General features: G+C 31.5%; 1 protein-coding gene across 3 annotated transcripts in view; it reads left to right on the top strand.

Annotated features, from left to right (window-relative positions):
* The window catches only part of LOC126748963 (phosphatidylinositol 3-kinase regulatory subunit gamma), a 142,620-nt gene that overhangs the window by 61,148 nt on the left and 60,294 nt on the right, over positions 1-21,178 (top strand). For 2 of the 3 annotated variants that reach the window (XM_050458517.1, XM_050458519.1), the window contains one exon: positions 10,306-10,409. In XM_050458517.1, coding sequence (XP_050314474.1) covers positions 10,306-10,409 — 104 coding nt within the window. Of the gene's footprint in view, positions 1-9,547; positions 10,410-21,178 lie in introns of those variants that run through there. The other variant, XM_050458518.1, reaches the window with a different exon arrangement.

Here is a 21,178-nt window from a genome sequence, read left to right as displayed (position 1 = left end):
TGCTTATTAATGTTTTCTTAATAAAATATAATTAAAATCGCCCAACTAAATGAAATTTAATTCGACAATGTACAATTTTCTGCTTAATTTTTTTGCTTTAAGTATGCCTCGTTTCCGTTTTTTTTTCATTTCCAAGGTTCTCATTTTAAAATCAGCAAAAATACTTACACGTGTTTCGTCCTTGGGAAATCGTCAGAATTCAAAATTTATGTCAAGAGTTACGTACCTCAAGTGGGTAAAATACCCTAAAATAACGGCCTGCATTAGGTTTTCACGAGTACGTAGACTCTCTTTCTCTTGAAATTATTCAAAGTGGCCTATGGGTGCCGAATTCAATAACGGAATGCCTAAATGTAATTCATGCTTATTAACGTTTTCTTAATAAATTATAATTACAATCACCTTTCTATTTAATACAAGAACTAACTTGGTCACTTTATTTGACGTAAATGCAACGACTTTCAGTAAAATGAAAATTAAACTAAAAGGTTATACTTCTCTCTCAAATATCTTCTCTTCTCTCATTTGTTATGTTTGATGTTCTGCTTTTTTTTGTTTTCAAGGTTCCTATTTTAAAATCAGAAAAAAAATTGATTACACCTTATTAGGACATCATCCGAATTCAGAATGTATATTAAAGAGATACCCTTTATAGATTTCATGATCATTATAATCATTCTTATATCGTCGTCTCATTTTTTTATTGCAGTTAAGTAAACTATGCCAGAATAACACAATTTCCATAACATCTAGACTACATATAAAACACTTGTGTTACTGAAATGCAAAAAATTATTTATTTACTCATTATCATCAATTTAAAAAAAATTACATCATTTTCATATAGAGACAGATACCTATACCTATTTTTTATCATAAATCTGACAGTTCCAATAATGATTTTAATTAATATTTTTCTTCCAAGAATGAATCTAAGAATATCATATCCTGAACTTATATAATTTCTCGCATGTTGAGATGCTGCCCTATCCCATCAAATCAAACGACCCCAATATGTCATTATTAGGGTAAAATTTGTGTTGTAGTCAAGGCAAAAAAAAATATGTATCTTTGTTCGTCCCTCAAAAACAAGGAAATACCCTTTGTACTCGAGAAAAGACACATCTATAAAAGGACGTGGAATAGGAATATTCCGCAAAAGGAACAAAGAAAAGCGCCCTTTTTCAGAAATAATCCGCCAATTTGGCAACGTGGCTTTTTTACTTTGGACAAAAGGCACGCTCTCCAGTTTCGCTTTTGTACAAGACATAAAGGGAGGACTAAATGTTGGAAGGGTGTGGAAAGGGCCTCCATATGATTTTATAGCCGTAGTTGCCAGCTGACTGCGTATTCTTTGTCAGCACTTCTTTGTTTTGACGGTATTAATAATAAAAATGACATTTTTTTTTACAAAAAAAAAAAAAATTATTTTCCCAAACGCGCTTCATAAAGCGGAAGGGATAAAAACGTAATCGCCTGCTTAGTGACAGTTAATTAGTACTTTAACGATTTTTAAGTAACTGCCCCGGGGTTATTAAATTTTTATATAGCAAAAGGAAAAGAACAAGTGGGACAGTTAATTGCATCTTCTTAGATTAAACGAGGGTTGTAAAATAACACATTTGGCAATTAAAGTCGGTTCAATTTAATTTTACTAGTCCGGCCTAGAATTTAATTTAATATTAAACCGTTTTCGGTATTGTTACTATTTTTAATAGTGTCATATATTTTATGACTTTAAATTACTTAGGGTTAAGTGACGGTTTTACTGTAATATTTTAAAAAAAAAAACGTTTTTGTTGAGTAATTAAATAGAGCGGTAATGATATCATGTTTTATGAAACATATTTTTATAAAGGCATTTTGGACACCCTATACGAATGTACCATTATGTAGCAGGGAAAAAGTGACAATGAATATGTACAATTTATTTTAAGATCGGTTTTGAACTAAAGCCAGAAAAACATCAAAATCATCGTTTTTTTTATGGCATTTTGTTAAGTATAAAATGGCGTTAATTTAAGTACCTGATAGTAAAATTTGCCTGAAATGGGTTCTCCCTATTGCACAATATAATGGGGGTTTTCAAAAGGGTTCTGAAAATACGAGTTTCGCCCATTCCTTAAATGTGAAATTCGGTTAGTTTTACATAGAAAAAAAAAGTGGTCACTAGTGGGAATTTCAGGTTTTAGGTAAATATTTATCAGCCCCAGCTGCTTTTACAGTAAAATCCCGACCAAAACTCGAATTTTTACTTAAGCAACTTGAATTATTCATCAGCAGCAAGCTAATATATGGGAATTCCAGGTACACACATTTTTCAATAATACATTCAGAGCCCTATTTTTTAACCTAATCAGGACCTGGGGGTCTTCCAAGATCAAAGAAGGTGGTTGAATGTGTACCTAAAATAAAAAGGACTGGAGGGCATAAAAGTTTACGTATGCGTACACAAAAACATCGTCCCAATTGAAGATGATTTCCAAGGCTTAGGGTAAAAAACATTAAAAAAAAAACGGTTAAAGACCTTTTAACATTGTTTTTAAATAAAATGTAAAACAGGGTTTATTTCGAGTAAAACACCCTTTGGAGCAGGTTATTTGCATAGCTTTCTCTTTGCTCCAAATATATACACATGTTACTCAAGTTTGCGTGACATGAATACAAAAATGCTCTCAGTTAAAGTGTTTTAAAGGCCTAAGTAAAGCGAAAAATTCGTCCTTCCGAGCCGATCTAAAATAGTACGCATTTTAAGGGCATTAAAAGCCCCCAAAAATTCGGGACGCGAGCTGGAATATTCGGTATCCAAAAGTCGAATCAATGATTAAATTTTATCGGAATTTCTGTTGCTGCCTGAACCATCATTGCACATTTCATTTTACAAAAAGTAGCATTTTGTGAAAAAAAAACGCTTTAACACCCTTATATTACGTCAAAACCTCGACACCCTTTCCATAATTAAACCCAGATTAATATGCAATTAAAGCGTGTAATAGTTGAACATTCATTAAATTTTAAGCTACTTTTATAATTATTGTTGCGGTTCAAGTGACTAGTAGCGGTTTTAATAATAATAATGATAATAGACTATCATTAGTTGTCATCTCTAAAAATGGCTAAAGATTCCCAGTTTTTCGCATTTTGAATTAATCTTTTTCTTACATATAAGGCAAGAAATACAATTTAATAGAGATCATTAAAGAGGGTAAAAAATCCAGTTCCTCAGCGACTGATCATTTTTAAATTATATTTTTTTTTACTTAATTATCTTTACAGGCGGCAATGATGAGTTTCATAGTGATCGTCAAATAATCTTAAGATTCAGTTGAGTTTATATGCCAAAAAAATGAGGCAAAGTGTAGTTTTTCGCTACTACCGCATTTAATAGAAGGCCCGCTCTATTTATTTAGAAAAAAATGGGTGAAAAGTTTTTTTTTCCATATTTTCTGGTATTCTGTTTAGTCTCCTCAATACTTTGATCAAATATCTATTTCTCCTGAAGTTGAAATTTTATGGGGTACAAATTTGGTCCTTCAGAGCCGGATTTATAACCATATGAGAAAAATTAAATAAGATATCGTCCCTCCAATGCCAAAACCGCGAATGTGCAAAATTGTAATTTTGAGAAAACCCCCATTTAATATTGGAATGAGCACTAAAAATACACCCTTTTTTTTAGAGTGCTGATGTATAATTAGGATTGGTCGCTGTTCAAGTTGCAAATTAAATTTTTTTTCGTTGTTTTGGCATATGGGCTCACTATAAATTGAAAATTTGCACATTCGTGGTTTTGGCATTGAGGGGACGATATTTTTTGCTATTTTGATTACTTTCCTTGATACTTTGGATCAAATTTCTATTACTCTTTAAATTAAAATTTTATGAAGTTACACATTTGGTCCTTCAGAGCCGTATGAGTAAAATTAAAAAAGAAAATTGTCTTTTGTTATTTTGATTAGTCTTCTCGACACTTTGATAAAATGTCCATGTTCCTTAGTGAAATTGAAAAAGACACTTTAATCCTCTGAGCCGCATTTGAAACCGCATGGGATCCTTGTGGTACACCAGATATTATACAAGGTGTGCCAACAAGGTGTACGTCTAAGATAGTGCCTTAACTATACGAGGTAGAGCAAAAAGACTAACTGTGGTACAAGTTTCATAGGCGCAAAATAAATTTTAAGTTAATTATGATTTTTTAAACGAACCCTCTAAAAGGCAAAAAATTACATAAAAAAATTAACTTAAAAACGTTATACCAAAGTAAAGTACTCTTTTTGCCTCACATTTTAGTACCATAATATACAGGGCGTACCAAAAAATCATATTTTATAGTAACTTTTTTGTGACACACCCGGTATACATAAAAATATTTTTAGTTCGTAGGTTTTTGTCAACCCTACAACTTTGCTGTAGAACTTTTTGCTCTACCTCGTATAGTTAAGGCGCTATCTTAGCCGTACACCTTGTTGGCACACCCTGTATATGCTTGATACTTGACTGAGCTTGATTTTCTAAGACCCCCATCTGATTTCTTTTAGAAAGATAAGACTTAAAGAAGTTGAATGAATTATTATAAAATTTGCTGAATGTTGGCTGTGATCCTACGTATCGAAAACCTAAGCCAAATGCCTCCATGATTTCTGAAGTAACTTTTAACAAGACGGATGATCTATAATGCTTTTAGAAGAAAAAATTAGAAATTTGTTGTTGAATAAAATATTCTCATTTTTTTCGAAATTACTGGAAAGATTGATATTGGTTTAAGGTTGCAGTTTTCTTCTAGACTACTGATTTCAGGCAAAGGTTTTATACAAGAAGTCTATAAACATTAGCAAAATAACCCCTTTCCTAACAGCAGTTTCGCAGAGCATATTCGCTGAGATACAGTCACTACCAATCGCATTAAATTTGAGAAAATTGAAAAGATATTTTTTGCTATTTTAATGACCCTTCTAGATACTTTGATCAAATTTCTATGATGATTAAATCTCTTTATAGATTTGGTCCTCCGAGCCGCATTTGAAGCCGTACGAGAAAAATTAAAAGAGATATTTTTGGTATTCTGTTTAGTCTTCTCAATACTTTGATCATATTTCTATGTCCCTTGAAATTGAAATTTTATGAGTACAAACTTGGTCCTTCAGAGCCGGATTTATAACCATAAAAAGATATTTTTTGCTGTTTTGATTAGTCTTCTTGATACATTGATAAAACGTCTATGTTCGTTAGTGAAATTGAAAAAGAAATTTTGGTCCTCTGAGCCTCATTTGAAACCGCATGAGAATTATTAAAAAGATTTTTTCTGGTATTTTGTTTAGTTTTCTCAATACTTTGATCAAATTTCTATTTCTCTTGAAATTGAAATTTTATGAGGTTACAAATTTGGTCCTTTAGAGCCGGATTTATAACCATTTGAGAAAAATTAAAAAATATATTTTTTGCTATTTCGATTACTTTTCGAGATACCTTGATCAAATTTCTATTACTCTTGAAATTGAAGTTACAAATTTGGTCCTTCAGAGCCGGATTTATAACCATAAAAAGATATTTTTTGCTGATTTGATTAGTTTTCTTGATACTTTAATAAAACGTCCATGTTCCTTAGTGAAATTGAAGACGAAATTGTGGTCCTCTGAGCCGCATTTGAAACCGCATGAGAAGAATTAAAAAGATATTTTCTGGTATTCTGTTTAGTCTTCTCAATACTTTGATCATATTTCTATGTCCCTTGAAATTGAAATTTTATGAGTACAAACTTGGTCCTTCAGAGCCGGATTTATAACCATATGGGAAAACTTAAAAAATATATTTTTTGCTATTTTGATTAGTCTTCTTGATACTTTGATAAAACGTCTATGTTCGTTAGTGAAATTGAAAAAGAAATTTTGGTCCTCTGAGCCTCATTTGAAACCGCATGAGAATTATTAAAAAGATTTTTTCTGGTATTTTGTTTAGTTTTCTCAATACTTTGATCAAATTTCTATTTCTCTTGAAATTGAAATTTTATGAGGTTACAAATTTGGTCCTTTAGAGCCGGATTTATAACCATTTGAGAAAAATTAAAAAATATATTTTTTGCTATTTCGATTACTTTTCGAGATACCTTGATCAAATTTCTATTACTCTTGAAATTGAAGTTACAAATTTGGTCCTTCAGAGCCGGATTTATAACCATAAAAAGTTATTTTTTGCTGATTTGATTAGTTTTCTTGATACTTTGATAAAACGTCCATGTTCCTTAGTGAAATTGAAGACGACATTTTGGTCCTCTGAGCCGCATTTGAAACCGCATGAGAAGAATTAAAAAGATATTTTCTGGTATTCTGTTTAGTCTTCTCAATACTTTAATCAAATTTCTATTTCTCTTGAAAGTGAAATTTTATGAGGTTACAAATTTGGTCCTTCAGAGCCGGATTTATAACCATATGAGATAAATTAGAAAATATATTTTCTGCTATTTTGCTTACTTTTCTATATTGATCAAATCTCTATTTTTCTTGAAATTGAAATTTTATGAAGTTAGAAATTTGCTCGTTCAGAGCCGGATTTAGAACCGTATAAGAAAAACTAAGAAATATATTTGGTGTTATTTTGATTAGTTTTTTCGACACTTTGTTTGATAAAACGTTCATGATCCTTAGTGAAATTGAAAAAGACATTTTGGTCCTCTGAGCTGCATTTGAAATTGCATGAGAAGAATTAAAAAGATATTTTCTGGTAGAATTTCTTGAAATTGAAATTTTATGAGGTCACAAATTTGGTCCTTCAGAGCCGGATTTATAACTATATAAAAAAAAAAATTAAAAAAGGTATTTTTTGCTATTTTGATTACTTTTCGAGATACCTTGATCAAATTTCTATTACTCTTGAAATTGAAGTTACAAATTTGGTCCTTCAGAGCCGGATTTATAACCATAAAAAGATATTTTTTGCTGATTTGATTAGTTTTCTTGATACTTTGATAAAACGTCCATGTTCCTTAGTGAAATTGAAGACGACATTTTGGTCCTCTGAGCCGCATTTGAAACCGCATGAGAAGAATTAAAAAGATTTTTTCTGGTATTTTGTTTAGTTTTCTCAATACTTTGATCAAATTTCTATTTCTCTTGAAATTGAAATTTTATGAGGTTACAAATTTGGTCCTTTAGAGCCGGATTTATAACCATTTGAGAAAAATTAAAAAATATATTTTTTGCTATTTCGATTACTTTTCGAGATACCTTGATCAAATTTCTATTACTCTTGAAATTGAAGTTACAAATTTGGTCCTTCAGAGCCGGATTTATAACCATAAAAAGTTATTTTTTGCTGATTTGATTAGTTTTCTTGATACTTTGATAAAACGTCCATGTTCCTTAGTGAAATTGAAGACGACATTTTGGTCCTCTGAGCCGCATTTGAAACCGCATGAGAAGAATTAAAAAGATATTTTCTGGTATTCTGTTTAGTCTTCTCAATACTTTAATCAAATTTCTATTTCTCTTGAAAGTGAAATTTTATAAGGTTACAAATTTGGTCCTTTAGAGCCGGATTTATAACCATATGAGAAAAATTAAAAAATATATTTTTTGCTATTTCGATTACTTTTCGAGATACCTTGATCAAATTTCTATTACTCTTGAAATTGAAGTTACAAATTTGGTCCTTCAGAGCCGGATTTATAACCATAAAAAGATATTTTTTGCTGATTTGATTAGTTTTCTTGATACTTTAATAAAACGTCCATGTTCGTTAGTGAAATTGAAAAACAAATTTTGGTCCTCTGAGCCTCATTTGAAACCGCATGAGAAGAATTAAAAAGATATTTTCTGGTATTCTGTTTAGTCTTCTCAATACTTTAATCAAATTTCTATTTCTCTTGAAAGTGAAATTTTATGAGGTTACAAATTTGGTCCTTCAGAGCCGGATTTATAACCATATGAGAAAAATTAGAAAATGTATTTTTTGCTATTTTGCTTACTTTTCTATATTGATCAAATCTCTATTTTTCTTGAAATTGAAATTTTATGAAGTTAGAAATTTGCTCGTTCAGAGCCGGATTTAGAACCGTATAAGAAAAACTAAGAAATATATTTGTTGTTATTTTGATTAGTTTTTTCGACACTTTGTTTGATAAAACGTTCATGTTCCTTAGTGAAATTGAAAAAGACATTTTGGTCCTCTGAGCCGCATTTGAAATTGCATGAGAGGAATTAAAAAGATATTTTCTGGTAGAATTTCTTGAAATTGAAATTTTATGAGGTCACAAATTTGGTCCTTCAGAGCCGGATTTATAACTATATAAAAAAAAAAAAATTAAAAAAGGTATTTTTTGCTATTTTGATTACTTTTCGAGATACCTTGATCAAATTTCTATTACTCTTGAAATTGAAGTTACAAATTTGGTCCTTCAGAGCCGGATTTATAACCATAAAAAGATATTTTTTGCTGATTTGATTAGTTTTCTTGATACTTTAATAAAACGTCCATGTTCCTTAGTGAAATTGAAGACGACATTTTGGTCCTCTGAGCCGCATTTGAAACCGCATGAGAAGAATTAAAAAGATATTTTCTAGTATTCTGTTTAGTCTTCTCAATACTTTAATCAAATTTCTATTTCTCTTGAAAGTGAAATTTTATGAGGTTACAAATTTGGTCCTTCAGAGCCGGATTTATAACCATATGAGAAAAATTAGAAAATGTATTTTTTGCTATTTTGCTTACTTTTCTATATTGATCAAATCTCTATTTTTCTTGAAATTGAAATTTTATGAAGTTAGAAATTTGCTCGTTCAGAGCCGGATTTAGAACCGTATAAGAAAAACTAAGAAATATATTTGGTGTTATTTTGATTAGTTTTTTCGACACTTTGTTTGATAAAACGTTCATGATCCTTAGTGAAATTGAAAAAGACATTTTGGTCCTCTGAGCTGCATTTGAAATTGCATGAGAAGAATTAAAAAGATATTTTCTGGTAGAATTTCTTGAAATTGAAATTTTATGAGGTCACAAATTTGGTCCTTCAGAGCCGGATTTATATAAAAAAAAAATTAAAAAAGGTATTTTTTGCTATTTTGATTACTTTTCGAGATACCTTGATCAAATTTCTATTACTCTTGAAATTGAAATTTTATGAAGTTCCACATTTGGTCCTCCAGAGCCGGATTTATAACCATATCGGAAAACTTTAAAAACATATTTTGTGCTATTTTGATTAGTCTTCTCGACACTTTGATAAAACGTCCATGTTCCTTAGTGAAATTGAAAAAGACATTTTGGTCCTCCGAGCCGCATTTGAAACCGTACATAAGTTTTATCTAGGCGAGGCGTGTTAAAAAGAAACTCGAATCTAGTTAACCTTTGGTGTATTATAGGAGTCGGGTTTTCATGAACAGGCAGGCAGACCAAAGACCAGACCCAAACGCAAGCAAAAGACCAAGACCGGTAAAACGTTCGTTTTATCGGGCCGCACCACTTGGCAACGTCGCGGGAAACCGGCATGAGGCCCGGCTCGCGCACGCGCACAACCCCTGTACGATGTGGTTTTGGAGCTGTGATGGGAACATCAGCAGTTGAATTCTCGTTTCTCGATTCAGTTCCGAGTTCCGATCCGATGTGGTGAGAGGAGCGGCTTGAGCCGACCGACCCCGTACGAGCGTGCGTTGTTTGTTGCGGTTTGCGGTTGTTGTCCCATCCGCCGGTTGCTACTTGCTTCTGCTTCTTGGCCGGACTTTTCGCTGCTGTCCACCTGCTTTATCCACCATCTAACTGACAAAGTGAACAACGTCTTGTCTGTTCATAGACGGGACAGAAAACCAGATGACAATGAGAGCAAGATGAGCGAAAACAAGACTGAAGACCAGCAGCAGCAAGAGTCTGACAAAATGTACCGTCGCATGACGTTATTAGTGGATCCGAAAAAATCTCTGCTGCCTTTGGTTAATATCGATGCGGACAATTACATGTTGAGGGAAATTAACCGGTCGGTCTCGTTGTCCCCCTCGAGGACCGTGGGGATAACCGAGTCACCGGCCACCCCATCTTCTTCTTCATCCCTCCTGCTAGAGCAGGAAGATAGTGGTGACGTTGAGATGAATAATGCATCTGCTGACATAACTGACTCAACTACTAACGACCACGAACTGCAATCAGCAACCTCAAATAATAACCTTAACACCGATTTTTTTTGCGGGCTCAATTTAGACCCCAAGGGGCTCACAACTCCTAGTACCAATGGCTGCGCCCGTGTCCTCTCGTTCCATCATATATTATGTTCTTGTGAAAATACATGTTGTTGTTATTGTGGTACTTCTTGTTCTTTAGATTGCCATGCCTGCTTCCACAACTACTGCATGGTGTTCTTCAGCAAGTACATTTGCCAGAAAGACAATAATGCCTTGCCACCAGTTACTTTGGACTATGATAAGGTAAGATTTTTTCCTTTATTAATTTACTCAAATGCTTTTTAGGGATTATAAAAGTTATCAAGGCCCCGAAATCATATACTCATTTTTTGCTTATGTATATACATATGTTGGGTTTTGTCTTTAAAAGGTCTATGGTTTATAATGAATTAATGTTTGCAAGATACTTCATATTTGTCATCTATCAGCTAAAAAATACTCAAATTTTATGCCACTTCATTTTTTTTTTGAATATTTCAGTTGTTTCTTTGGGTTCTAAATAACGGTTTTTTTTATAAAATATATATATAAAAAAATACATAAATTATAGGATTTTGATACTATTAGAGTTAGACATTAAACAAATTATAATTTATTGACACCAGGTTTTTATAAAAAGTAGATACAATTAAAAATGGCACAACTATTGTAAACAGAAAATGATAACGCTAAGACTAAGCTAAAAATTAAACCTAGATTGACATAAATTAAATAAAAATTAAAAGGTAAAACATTAAAAAAAGAATTATAACATGATTTTGATATCATTAGGTAATCTAGCAAACCGGTATAGAGCACGAAATTAATCATTTGAACGGTATTACACTTATGGCATAAAATAAAGTCAGTACAATTATCATTATGGACATCACAAAATAGCACTAACTTATTACATATACAGTTTCTGTTTTTTGCCAATTTTTTAATACAAGAATATGATGCTAAATAGTATTTATTAAAAAAATTACCGGCTGCAAGCAACAAAATTCTAACCTAATTATAAAAATCTTGTATAAAATCCACTGGCGATATAATTCTGCATTTAGATTTCCTTAAAAAAATATGGTCCAAACATCAACTGAAAAATCATATTTGCAAAAAAAAAAATTCTGCTCTTTTAAGGGAATTTTTAAAATTTAAAAATTCCTGCATTTAAAAAAAAATACCTAGAACCTAAATGCTTAATTTCCGGACGATTTAAACACTGTTTATAAAATTAAACGATGATATAGAAAAACGTGGAAAAATCGAATTCTAATTTATATATCCTTATCTCAGCCTAACAATTAAAAGAGGATGGGAATAAAATAATGTTTTTCGGGTATAATTAGAGATATAACGGGAAAAAAAACATTATTTGCAGGCGATCCAAGTATTATTTAGAAAGGGAAACGATTATATAAAAAAAGGTGGAAAAATCGAGTTCTCATTTATATATCCTTATCTCAGCCTAAAAATTAGAAGAGAATGGGAATAAAATGATGTTTTTCGGGTATAATAAGACACATTACGGAAGAAAAACTTTATTTCCAGGCGATCCAAACACTATTTAGAAAATGAAACGAGGATATAGAAAAAGGTGGAAAAATCGAATTTTTATGAACTGACCTCAATATAAACGATCCAATAAGATTCGGAATTTTATTAAAATAAAACCGATAGAATTTTTACTATAAAAACTACTTTCAGTCTCTCCCACCTCGTGTGGGAGTAAAACGCCAGTTCCATAATATAATAACTGACTTTTCAAGTTATATTACAAGTAATTAGAATTTCAAATTGGGTTGACCATGGAAAAATGCTAACGAATCAAATGAAGACTTCGCTATTTGAACTTTTTTTTTTTTCGTATATGTCGATGGAATTACATGTCAAATTTCGTTTCTGTTACTTCAATTTGGATGAATATACGTGGACACAATAAAGGCGCAATATCAAATATGGATTTTAAAAACGAGGTTCGCCATTTTGTACCGAATTAATAGCCACGTGTCATGCTATGAAAAAAAAAGGGTATTTTCTCACGTTATTTTTATCGTTTTTAGGAAACGTATATAAATTATTTTATTTTGATACATTGTTTTTCTTATATGGGGTTTTTTTACAGTTTCACTACTTTCTGCACCATATGGCAACGACCAGAGAGGCCTGCCAAAAAAAAAAGAGGAATTCAAGTTTTGATATCTTATTTTTGCAAAACCCAAAAATCTTAATTTTAGTATTAATCCGGCTAATCTATTTTTAAAATAGAAAAATGCTATTTTCGATTTGTTAAGATATTCGCATTTTTTTTAGATTTCGGGATATGAGTGTTTTGCAACAATTTGTTTGCAAAAAACGGTTCATTTTTGAATATATGCTAAACGATTTATTTACGTTTTGATATGGATCAACCGCCCTTAAGTTCCACCCCTATACTTATTAGAGATTCTTTTGTTTATTGTACGAAGGGAGTTTACATTTTCACGGTATTGTTGATAAATTTTGAAGGAATTTTAGGGAGTTGTTTTCCCACTAAGGGAACCGATGAGGTTTTTGCGGTATTTAACAGAAATTTAGAGTAGTTCAAGAATATTGTATTTATTTTTGGCAATAACAGGAAAATTTATGGGGTATATTCTTGAAGGAGTTTTTGGTAAAGTTTGATGTTTTTTTAGTAGCAGTTCTCAAAGAACAACCACAAATCTTTAATGAGAATTTTTTAATGAATTATCCTGATTTCGTTAATTAATACCTTAATCTTATCTGGAGGTAAAATTGAATATTTTTGGGGGTCTTTTAGGGTACAAACATTTTTGGTGAAACTCTTTTAAAAAAGGGCATTTTTTGTACAATTTTTAAGCTCCCCCCCTCATGCCTGACGTCACTTTATTATTAATAAATTTAAAGCATTAACTCAAAAAAAAACACCCTACGGAAACGCAAATGTTCCTTGGCCCTTTTTTCAATTTGAACTGCGATATTAAATCATCCCTTGCCAACAGCTTCGCCGATCCCTTATATGCTTATCCCTTGAAGTAATCAACACAAATGTATCATTCAAGGGATATTAAGTTTTCTTAACGCCCCCCTTGTGAATGCAAGGGTTGACCATGATTTTTCATCCGAATCCCTCCTCTAAAATGATAATGATGTTTTCGCATATTAGTAAACCTATGGGGGGCTCATATTGCCGTACTCAAGTGTTATATATCCGTAAAATTTACGATCGTGTTTTGCAAAATCATTCAAAAGGATTTATTGCAAAGATAATGCACGTGTGCAGCTGCTTGCGACGATATATTTAATTTATCCTTAAAGGAAGTGCAAGTTATTAAATTCTGCTACCAGCACAAATTCATATCTAAGTCAAAACAGTTTAGATTTATATTATCAAAAAGCAAGCTTGGGAATAAACCTCAAAAAAAAAACAACATTTTCATATTTATTTAAATATATCGTCAACTTGTAGGGATTAAAGGGAGCTTTTAAACGAGGTATCACTCGACCCTCTTTTCTGTTGAAGATTTAAGGGTTGGCGCCCTAATCCACCCCCACCCGGGGGATCGAACTGACGTGGGTGCAAAATAATTCTCTCTCTCTCTCTCTCGGAATAAAAATCCATCAGGGGTTTACCGATTTTTATCAAAAGACTATGCGGAAAACCGTATTAGTACGAAAGATTTTAATGAGAATGTTCTGGATATAATTTCTTAATAGACCCTAATCTAAATTTTAAAAATCGTGCATATTATATTATGAGAAAACTGTCGAAAGAAATAGGTTTTATATTTAGAATAAGTAAATATCTAACGTAATACACAAAACGTCTGTTGTGTAATAGTATAGCCGCACCCCACTTTGAATTCTGTTCGACTTTATTATACAATTTGCCGAACTACGAAATTCAAGAGTTTCAGAACAGAGCTATAAGAGCGATTCTGAACTGTGATAGATATACAGTGTGGTGACTTTAACTGGAATAAATTCAGTTAAAACTAATCAAATTTTATCTCGCAAAATTCCTGAGACCCGTCGATTTTTGTTTATTTTTTTTCACATTTCAAGATAGTTTTTGTATTTTTTCACCTACCAAAAATCCAAAGGTCCAAATTAACCCAAACTTTTTTTTTTCAAATGGAAAGCCACTTTTTTTTAACTCTCATTAAAAAGAGCCCTTTTTCCTGATTAAATTGCCCTATTTACTTTTGTGATTATTGGCGTGTTTGTTTAATTTATTGGTATCGAGACATTTCCTGACATTGTTGTAGTGTCACTGTTAAAGTGAATTTCAACCAGTTGTTAAATTAACCAAGGTACGGTTACTAAAATCGAAAGCAGATTTCGAGAAGTTGGGCACGTGAGGGATGTTTCAAGACAAAGGTCTTCTAAAATCGATGAAAACACCCAATTAAATGTATTGTTAGCGATGGAAGAAAATCCGGTAACTGCAGCCAGAAGAGTAACTCGCGAAAACTCTATTCATCATAAATCTGTGCTAAAAATTTTAAAAAGTGCAAACAAACGACCTTATAAAATGCAACCCGTTCAAGAGTTATTGGAAGACGATCCAGATCGCAGAGTTGAGTTCTGTGAATTAATGATGAACGCCATTGACGAAAAGCATATCTTCGGAGTGGATCCTTTTTTCTGATGAGGCTACATTCACCCTAAATGGCCATGTTAATAAGCAGAACTGTCGCTACTGGTCTGACGAGAACCCACACTGGGTAAGGGAAACTAATACACAATATCCCCAGAAAACTAATGTTTGGGCTGGCATAATTGGCAGGCAAGTTATAAGGCCCATATTCTTTAATGATACTTTAACTGGGGAAAGATATCTAGAATTTCTTGAACATGAACTAGTTCCAGTCTTACGTGCCTTATATCCGAGTCAGTTCGATCCAGATTTGTATGATGAAAGAATCTGGATGCAACAAGATGGTGCTCCCCCACATTATGCCCGTAATGTACGCCAGTATTTAGATGACAATTTTCCAGTTGGATTGGTAGAAGGGGTGCAATCGAGTGGCCGGCACGTTCTCCCGATCTCACCAGACTTGATTTTTTTCTGTGGGGACATTTGAAAAGCCAAATTTATATGAGCAAACCAGGAAACCTAGACGAACTCAAAGAACGTATTAGGTAAGAAATCCGACAAATATCTCCAGAAGTGTTAGAAAATGTCAGAAACGAATTTTATCGTCTTGGGCTTTGCCAACAAGTAAATGGTGCTCATTTTGAGCATCTTATACATTAAACGCAACTTTTAATCATTTAATGGTTTTTATTTTTTTTTTTTGTATTTCTCCTTTAGATAATCACAAAAGTAAATAGGGCAATTTAATAAAGAAAAAGGGCTCTTTTCAATAAGAGTTTAAAAAAAGTGGCTTTCCATTTGAAAAAAAAAGTTGGGGTTAATTTGGACCCCCCCTTTAGGTGAAAAAGTACAAAAACTATCTTGAAATGTGAAAAAAAAATTAACAAAAATCGACGGGTCTCAATAGGAATTTTGCGAGATAAATTTTGATTAGTTTTAACTGAATTTATTCCAGTTAAAGTCACCACACTGTATATCAATAGACAATAAATATGTTTTCTGTTAAAGAATAGATTTTATTGTGAAGAAATAGTCCTTACTTGCAGTTGTGTCGTAGGTTAAGGTAAAATGAAATTCCTGCAGTCTCCCTGCACTTATTTATTAAACATTTAGTTATTTAAAATTCCTTAACGTTCGTTCCTTTCTTTCCCTATGTTTTGGATAGTGTTGTGAGCAATGAAACGTTCCCGTTTATTCTCGAAGAACGTTCGCGAACGTTCACGACTTTTTTTGTGACGTTTATTCTCAAGAGCACAAATGAGCATGAATCCGAACGTTCCCCAAAAATGTGAACGTTCCCATAGCGTTAAAGAGTCAAAGTATAAGCTCAAATACCAGCCAGCCAAACACCTCTACCAATTTAATGGAACCGAAATCAAAAAAAATTAAACTCACTACCAAATCTGGGGCTGAAATTAATACCATAGAAGATGATTCTTCTGAGTCTGAATTTGGTTTAACGGAAATTCTGAGTGATTTAAAATCAAGCGAGCGCGAGGAGGGAGAGGATAGTTCGGAGGAGAGTTCCTAAATAGGTTGTTTGAAAGTTAAACTTAATAAATAGAACATAAATAAACACAAACATTTTTAATTTCAGATATTTTCCTAATATGTTTCCTTTGCATTTTTTTCATTTATGCTCGTATGTGCTGAAAATTCTCGTTCGTGCTCGAGGAACGTTCTCGAAAAATAAATTCTCGAGCATTTTACAACACTAGTTTTGGACACGGCGGTGTCCATCATCAGGGGATAAAAGGTTTAAAATTGGTATTGGATATACGCCGAAGCCGAAGGGTTTGACTTCATGTCAAAAAAAAATAGAGGGTTTTTTAAAAACATATAAATATAATTAGCATCATTCTATACTAAGACATATTACTTGATTGAAATTATTGTAATAGTTACAATGCCAATAATTCATTAAAATACTATATATATATATATAATTTTCACTAAAATTCAGTGTCAAAATTGAAGGAATATATTTCTCTGAAGAACATTGTGCTTGAAAGCACCTTTAAAAAGGTCCAAAAAAATTTTTTTTTCACAAATAAACTGCACTTCCACCCTTATTTTCCAAATTAGGAGATACCACTTGTAGCATCTTTTAATAATAATAATAAAAAAAAAATATTTTTTTTAAGGAAACATCAAAGCTGCATTTTCATTTTATTTCTAAAAAACGTTTTTTTTTATTTTTTTTTTAAAATCTTTAGAATAATTTAAAAAAAATTGCTTCATTGGGTCCCAAAAACTCGTCTTGTGAAAATAAAAACACACTTTCGTTTTTTTTTTAAATTGGGTTTCTAAAAAATTTTTTTTTCTTAAAAAAAAAACCAATTAGAAAATCCACTCGTAGCATCGTTTTAAAAATAAAAAATTTAATTTTTTGGACGATTTCCTTTAATTTTATTTATGAAGAGTCTGTAAGGGTTTCTTCTTTGTTTTTTTCACAACTGAAATTTTATTTTTTTTAGTCCGAAACAAAATAATTGTTCCGCAGCTTTAAAATGTGCAAAATGTTTTTAGAAAATTTGAAAGAATTGCCATTTGTAGCATCTTTTTTAAAAAAAATGCTCTGGATGAAAAAAATCATTTTTGGATATAGAGGAAGTTTTTTTTATTTTAATTTTTTTCATATTTTGCACATATGTAGTTTTTTGTATATTCAGTATTTTTAAAAAGTTAGTATTTTTATGTTAAACCATAGAGGTTAATTAATCCGGGAGCTAAAAAATTAAATGGATTAAAAATGAAACTGGCTGGAATAATTTGTACATGTAATTTATAAAAGAATTGCTTTTTGAGTCGATTTTTTCTTTTTAAAGAATTTATTGGTTTTTGTAGCTATTTATGCCTAATAAAAATTATTATTATAAAAAAAACTTCTGGAAGAGGAAAATGTATGTAAAATTATATATTTTTTATTCTTGACTAAAAAAAGTTGCTTCTCTGGGTTCCAAAATAATGTTTTCTATTACAAAAATTAAAGTAGCATTCTCGATTGATTTTTTTTTTTGGATTTTTGAAAATTTTTGAGTTACAGAAGTATTTCTAATTTACGGGAGAAGGTTATAAGTTAATTGATTTATTATTGTTTAAGTTATTTTTTTTTCCTAATAATGTTTCAAAAATTATTTTAGTCCAAGTTTAAAAATTCATAAAAAAATTACATCAAGAGCAATTAACTTAAAATGTCTTGTAAATATCTTGTAGATCTATTGTTAATCGATGAAAAAAGGTTTTAAGTTAATTGGTCTATTATTGTTTAAGTTACGAATTTGTTCCATAAATAGTTCAAGAATTATTTTAATCCAACTTTAAAAATTCATAAAAAATTCAAATCAACAGCAATTTATTTGAAATTTCTTGTAATTATAACGAGATCTATTATTATTGAATAAAGAAAGTTTTAAGTTAAAATGTTTTTTTTTTTTTAATTAATTAAAACCGCACTTTTACCCTTGTTTTTCAAATTAGGAGATACTACTTGTAACAGGTTTAAAAAAAAACTTTTTTTTTTTGACTTTTGATAATTTTAAGATTTACTTTTTTGAGTCCTAAAAAAATTTTTTTTACGAAAATAATTCAAAATGCAGTTTTTATTTAATTTCTAAACTAAAAAACGAAAATTTCATTTTTTTTTTAAATGTTGAAGGAATCTTTGGATTTTAATAACTCATCTTTTACAATAATAAAAAATACACTTGAAATTTTTTTTTTGACTTTGGAATCCAAAAAATGTTTTTTTTTTTTAAAATTAAAACTTCACTTATTTTTTAAATTAAAAGATCGACTTGTAACAACTTTTTAAGAAAAGACTTTTGGCAGATTTCCTTCTTTGAGTCTCTTTTTTTTAATTAAAAATGCACCTAAAAAAATTTAACAACACTGCCAACATTATTTTTCAAAGAAACAACATGCCACTTATAGGATCTTTCTGAAACAAAAAATTTTGATTCTTTTTTAAATTTTATTTTTGAAAATTTGGAAAAACTGGAAAATTTGGATTCGAAATAAATACTTATTTAATTTTGAAAGAATTGCCATTACAGCATTTTTTAAAAAAACTTAGGAAAAATAATTTTTGGATATAGAAGACAAATTTTAATAATATTAATAAGAATCTTCATTTAGTATTAATAGCTACTTACAAAAACCAACAAATTCCCCCAAAAACCATTAAAAATAAAAATTCAATAATTTTTATACATCTAATTCATAAACATATTTTTGTCAGTAAGAGTACTAAGTAGTTTTTGGGTAATTTTTTTTGAAAATCGTTATATCTACCTATTTTTGGTCATATTTTGTAGAAAGTCTGGGGTAATTTTTTATATTTTCAGATATTTAAAAAATTGATATTTTCGGGCATTTTTACGTAAAACCATAGAGGTTAATTAGTTCAGGAGCCTCAGATAAAAATAATATGTACGTTCCTTAATATTGCACCAAGGTGGAAGCTAAAAAAGGGTCAATTAAAAAAATGCAAAATATAAATAAATAAATACCCTATGCAAAAATATCGTAGACATAACTATATCCAATTCAATGGGCAATAAAAAATAACAAGATATTATTTGAAAACATCTTGTCGGACTTGCATTGTCTTATTTATTTATTGTAACACGACGTTTCGGTTGGTAAGTATCTCCAACCGTTATCAAGTGTAAACTGAAAGCAAACTACTATTCTATAGGCTTATATACTAGATGTGTGCAGCGATTTGGAAGGGGGGGGAAGGGAGGGAAAGTCATCCGTGAAAAAGAGTTGGAGGGGGGAAGGACACGCGTCTCTCTAGATCCTACACTGTCCTGAGAGTAGAGGCTTCCAGATGTTGGGTATATCGACGCTTGGCTGGCTGAAGATCCTCTGATTCTGTGAAATGAAAGCTGCCTCTACGAACTTCCTCTTCCGCCAGTGCTGTTCCTTGTGCAGAATCTTGGCTTCTGACCAATGGATATTGTGTCCATTATGCCACGCGTGCTCTGCTATCCCCGATTTGGAAACCTCTCCTCTTTGGGTCCAGCTGCGATGTTCCTTCGCTCTGATTTCTAGGAAGGAACATCGCAGCTGGACCCAAAGAGGAGAGGTTTCCAAATCGGGGATAGCAGAGCACGCGTGGCATAATGGACACAATATCCATTGGTCAGAAGCCAAGATTCTGCACAAGGAACAGCACTGGCGGAAGAGGAAGTTCGTAGAGGCAGCTTTCATTTCACAGAATCAGAGGATCTTCAGCCAGCCAAGCGTCGATATACCCAACATCTGGAAGCCTCTACTCTCAGGACAGTGTAGGATCTAGAGAGACGCGTGTCCTTCCCCCCTCCAACTCTTTTTCACGGATGACTTTCCCTCCCTTCCCCCCCCTTCCAAATCGCTGCACACATCTAGTATATAAGCCTATAGAATAGTAGTTTGCTTTCAGTTTACACTTGATAACGGTTGGAGATACTTACCAACCGAAACGTCGTGTTACAATAAATAAATAAGACAATGCAAGTCCGACAAGATGTTTTCACTGTACCATTGTCTACCACCTTCAAAAAAGATATTATTTCTTACAAACCATATCTAATATCACATTGATTTTCTTGGTCCTTGCTAAACGGCGTGTTAAAAAAAAGCAAAACTCCCCTTATTCAGACAGTAAATTTTTTTGATAAAAAAAAGTTGTATTTTAAAAGCGACTTCTAAATAACAAACTTGTTTTCTTAAGCTTTTTCATCCCTTATAAACAAAAGTTAATTGGCATAATGATGATCGTTTTTCCGAACGCTTTTTTCGCGAAGCCTTTTAAAGCATTTATTTTGTTTATTTCCAAACTAAACCTACTTACTAAAAGCGTAAACTATAAAAGAATCTAAATATTTAGCAAATGGTTCGATTGCATTTTACTGTACCGGCGATCACATTTGTGTATTAAATCAATCACGACCGGTTAAACATTTTTTTTAATTAGCCTTTACACGTTGGCACTGTTTGTTTCACTTAGACCTGATTAAAAAAAAACACTCTTCATAAGTCGGAATGAAACTTCACTCTACCGGGACTTTTTTATTAAACGAGATATAATCGGGCTCACACCACCGGATGCCATTGTGTAAACACCAAAACCAGAATTTACATCGCTTTGTTTGAAAAGAAATATCTATACTGCAAAGGGCTTAATTAATGAATTTTACGGTTCATAAATTAACGCGTTTTAATAGATGGAAATCATGACATAGTTTTCAAATTTAGAAATTCATTATAATTAGGGAGTTTTTTAAAAAAAATTAGTTAGTCTTTGTTTTAAATGAAATTGCAGCCTGAGGGTCGTTAAATTTAAAAAGCGATAAAATAGGAGCTGAGCCGGGAATTAACAATTTTTTACAAAATTATTATTCTTCTATTGTGTGAAGCAGAAATTCCTTAAGAAGTATGCATC

This window comes from Anthonomus grandis, chromosome 22 (assembly GCF_022605725.1).
Source record: "Anthonomus grandis grandis chromosome 22, icAntGran1.3, whole genome shotgun sequence".
NCBI classification, from domain to species: Eukaryota; Metazoa; Arthropoda; class Insecta; order Coleoptera; family Curculionidae; genus Anthonomus; species Anthonomus grandis.
Note: the sequence above shows the minus strand (reverse complement) of the source record. Positions and strands in the feature narration are given on the sequence as shown.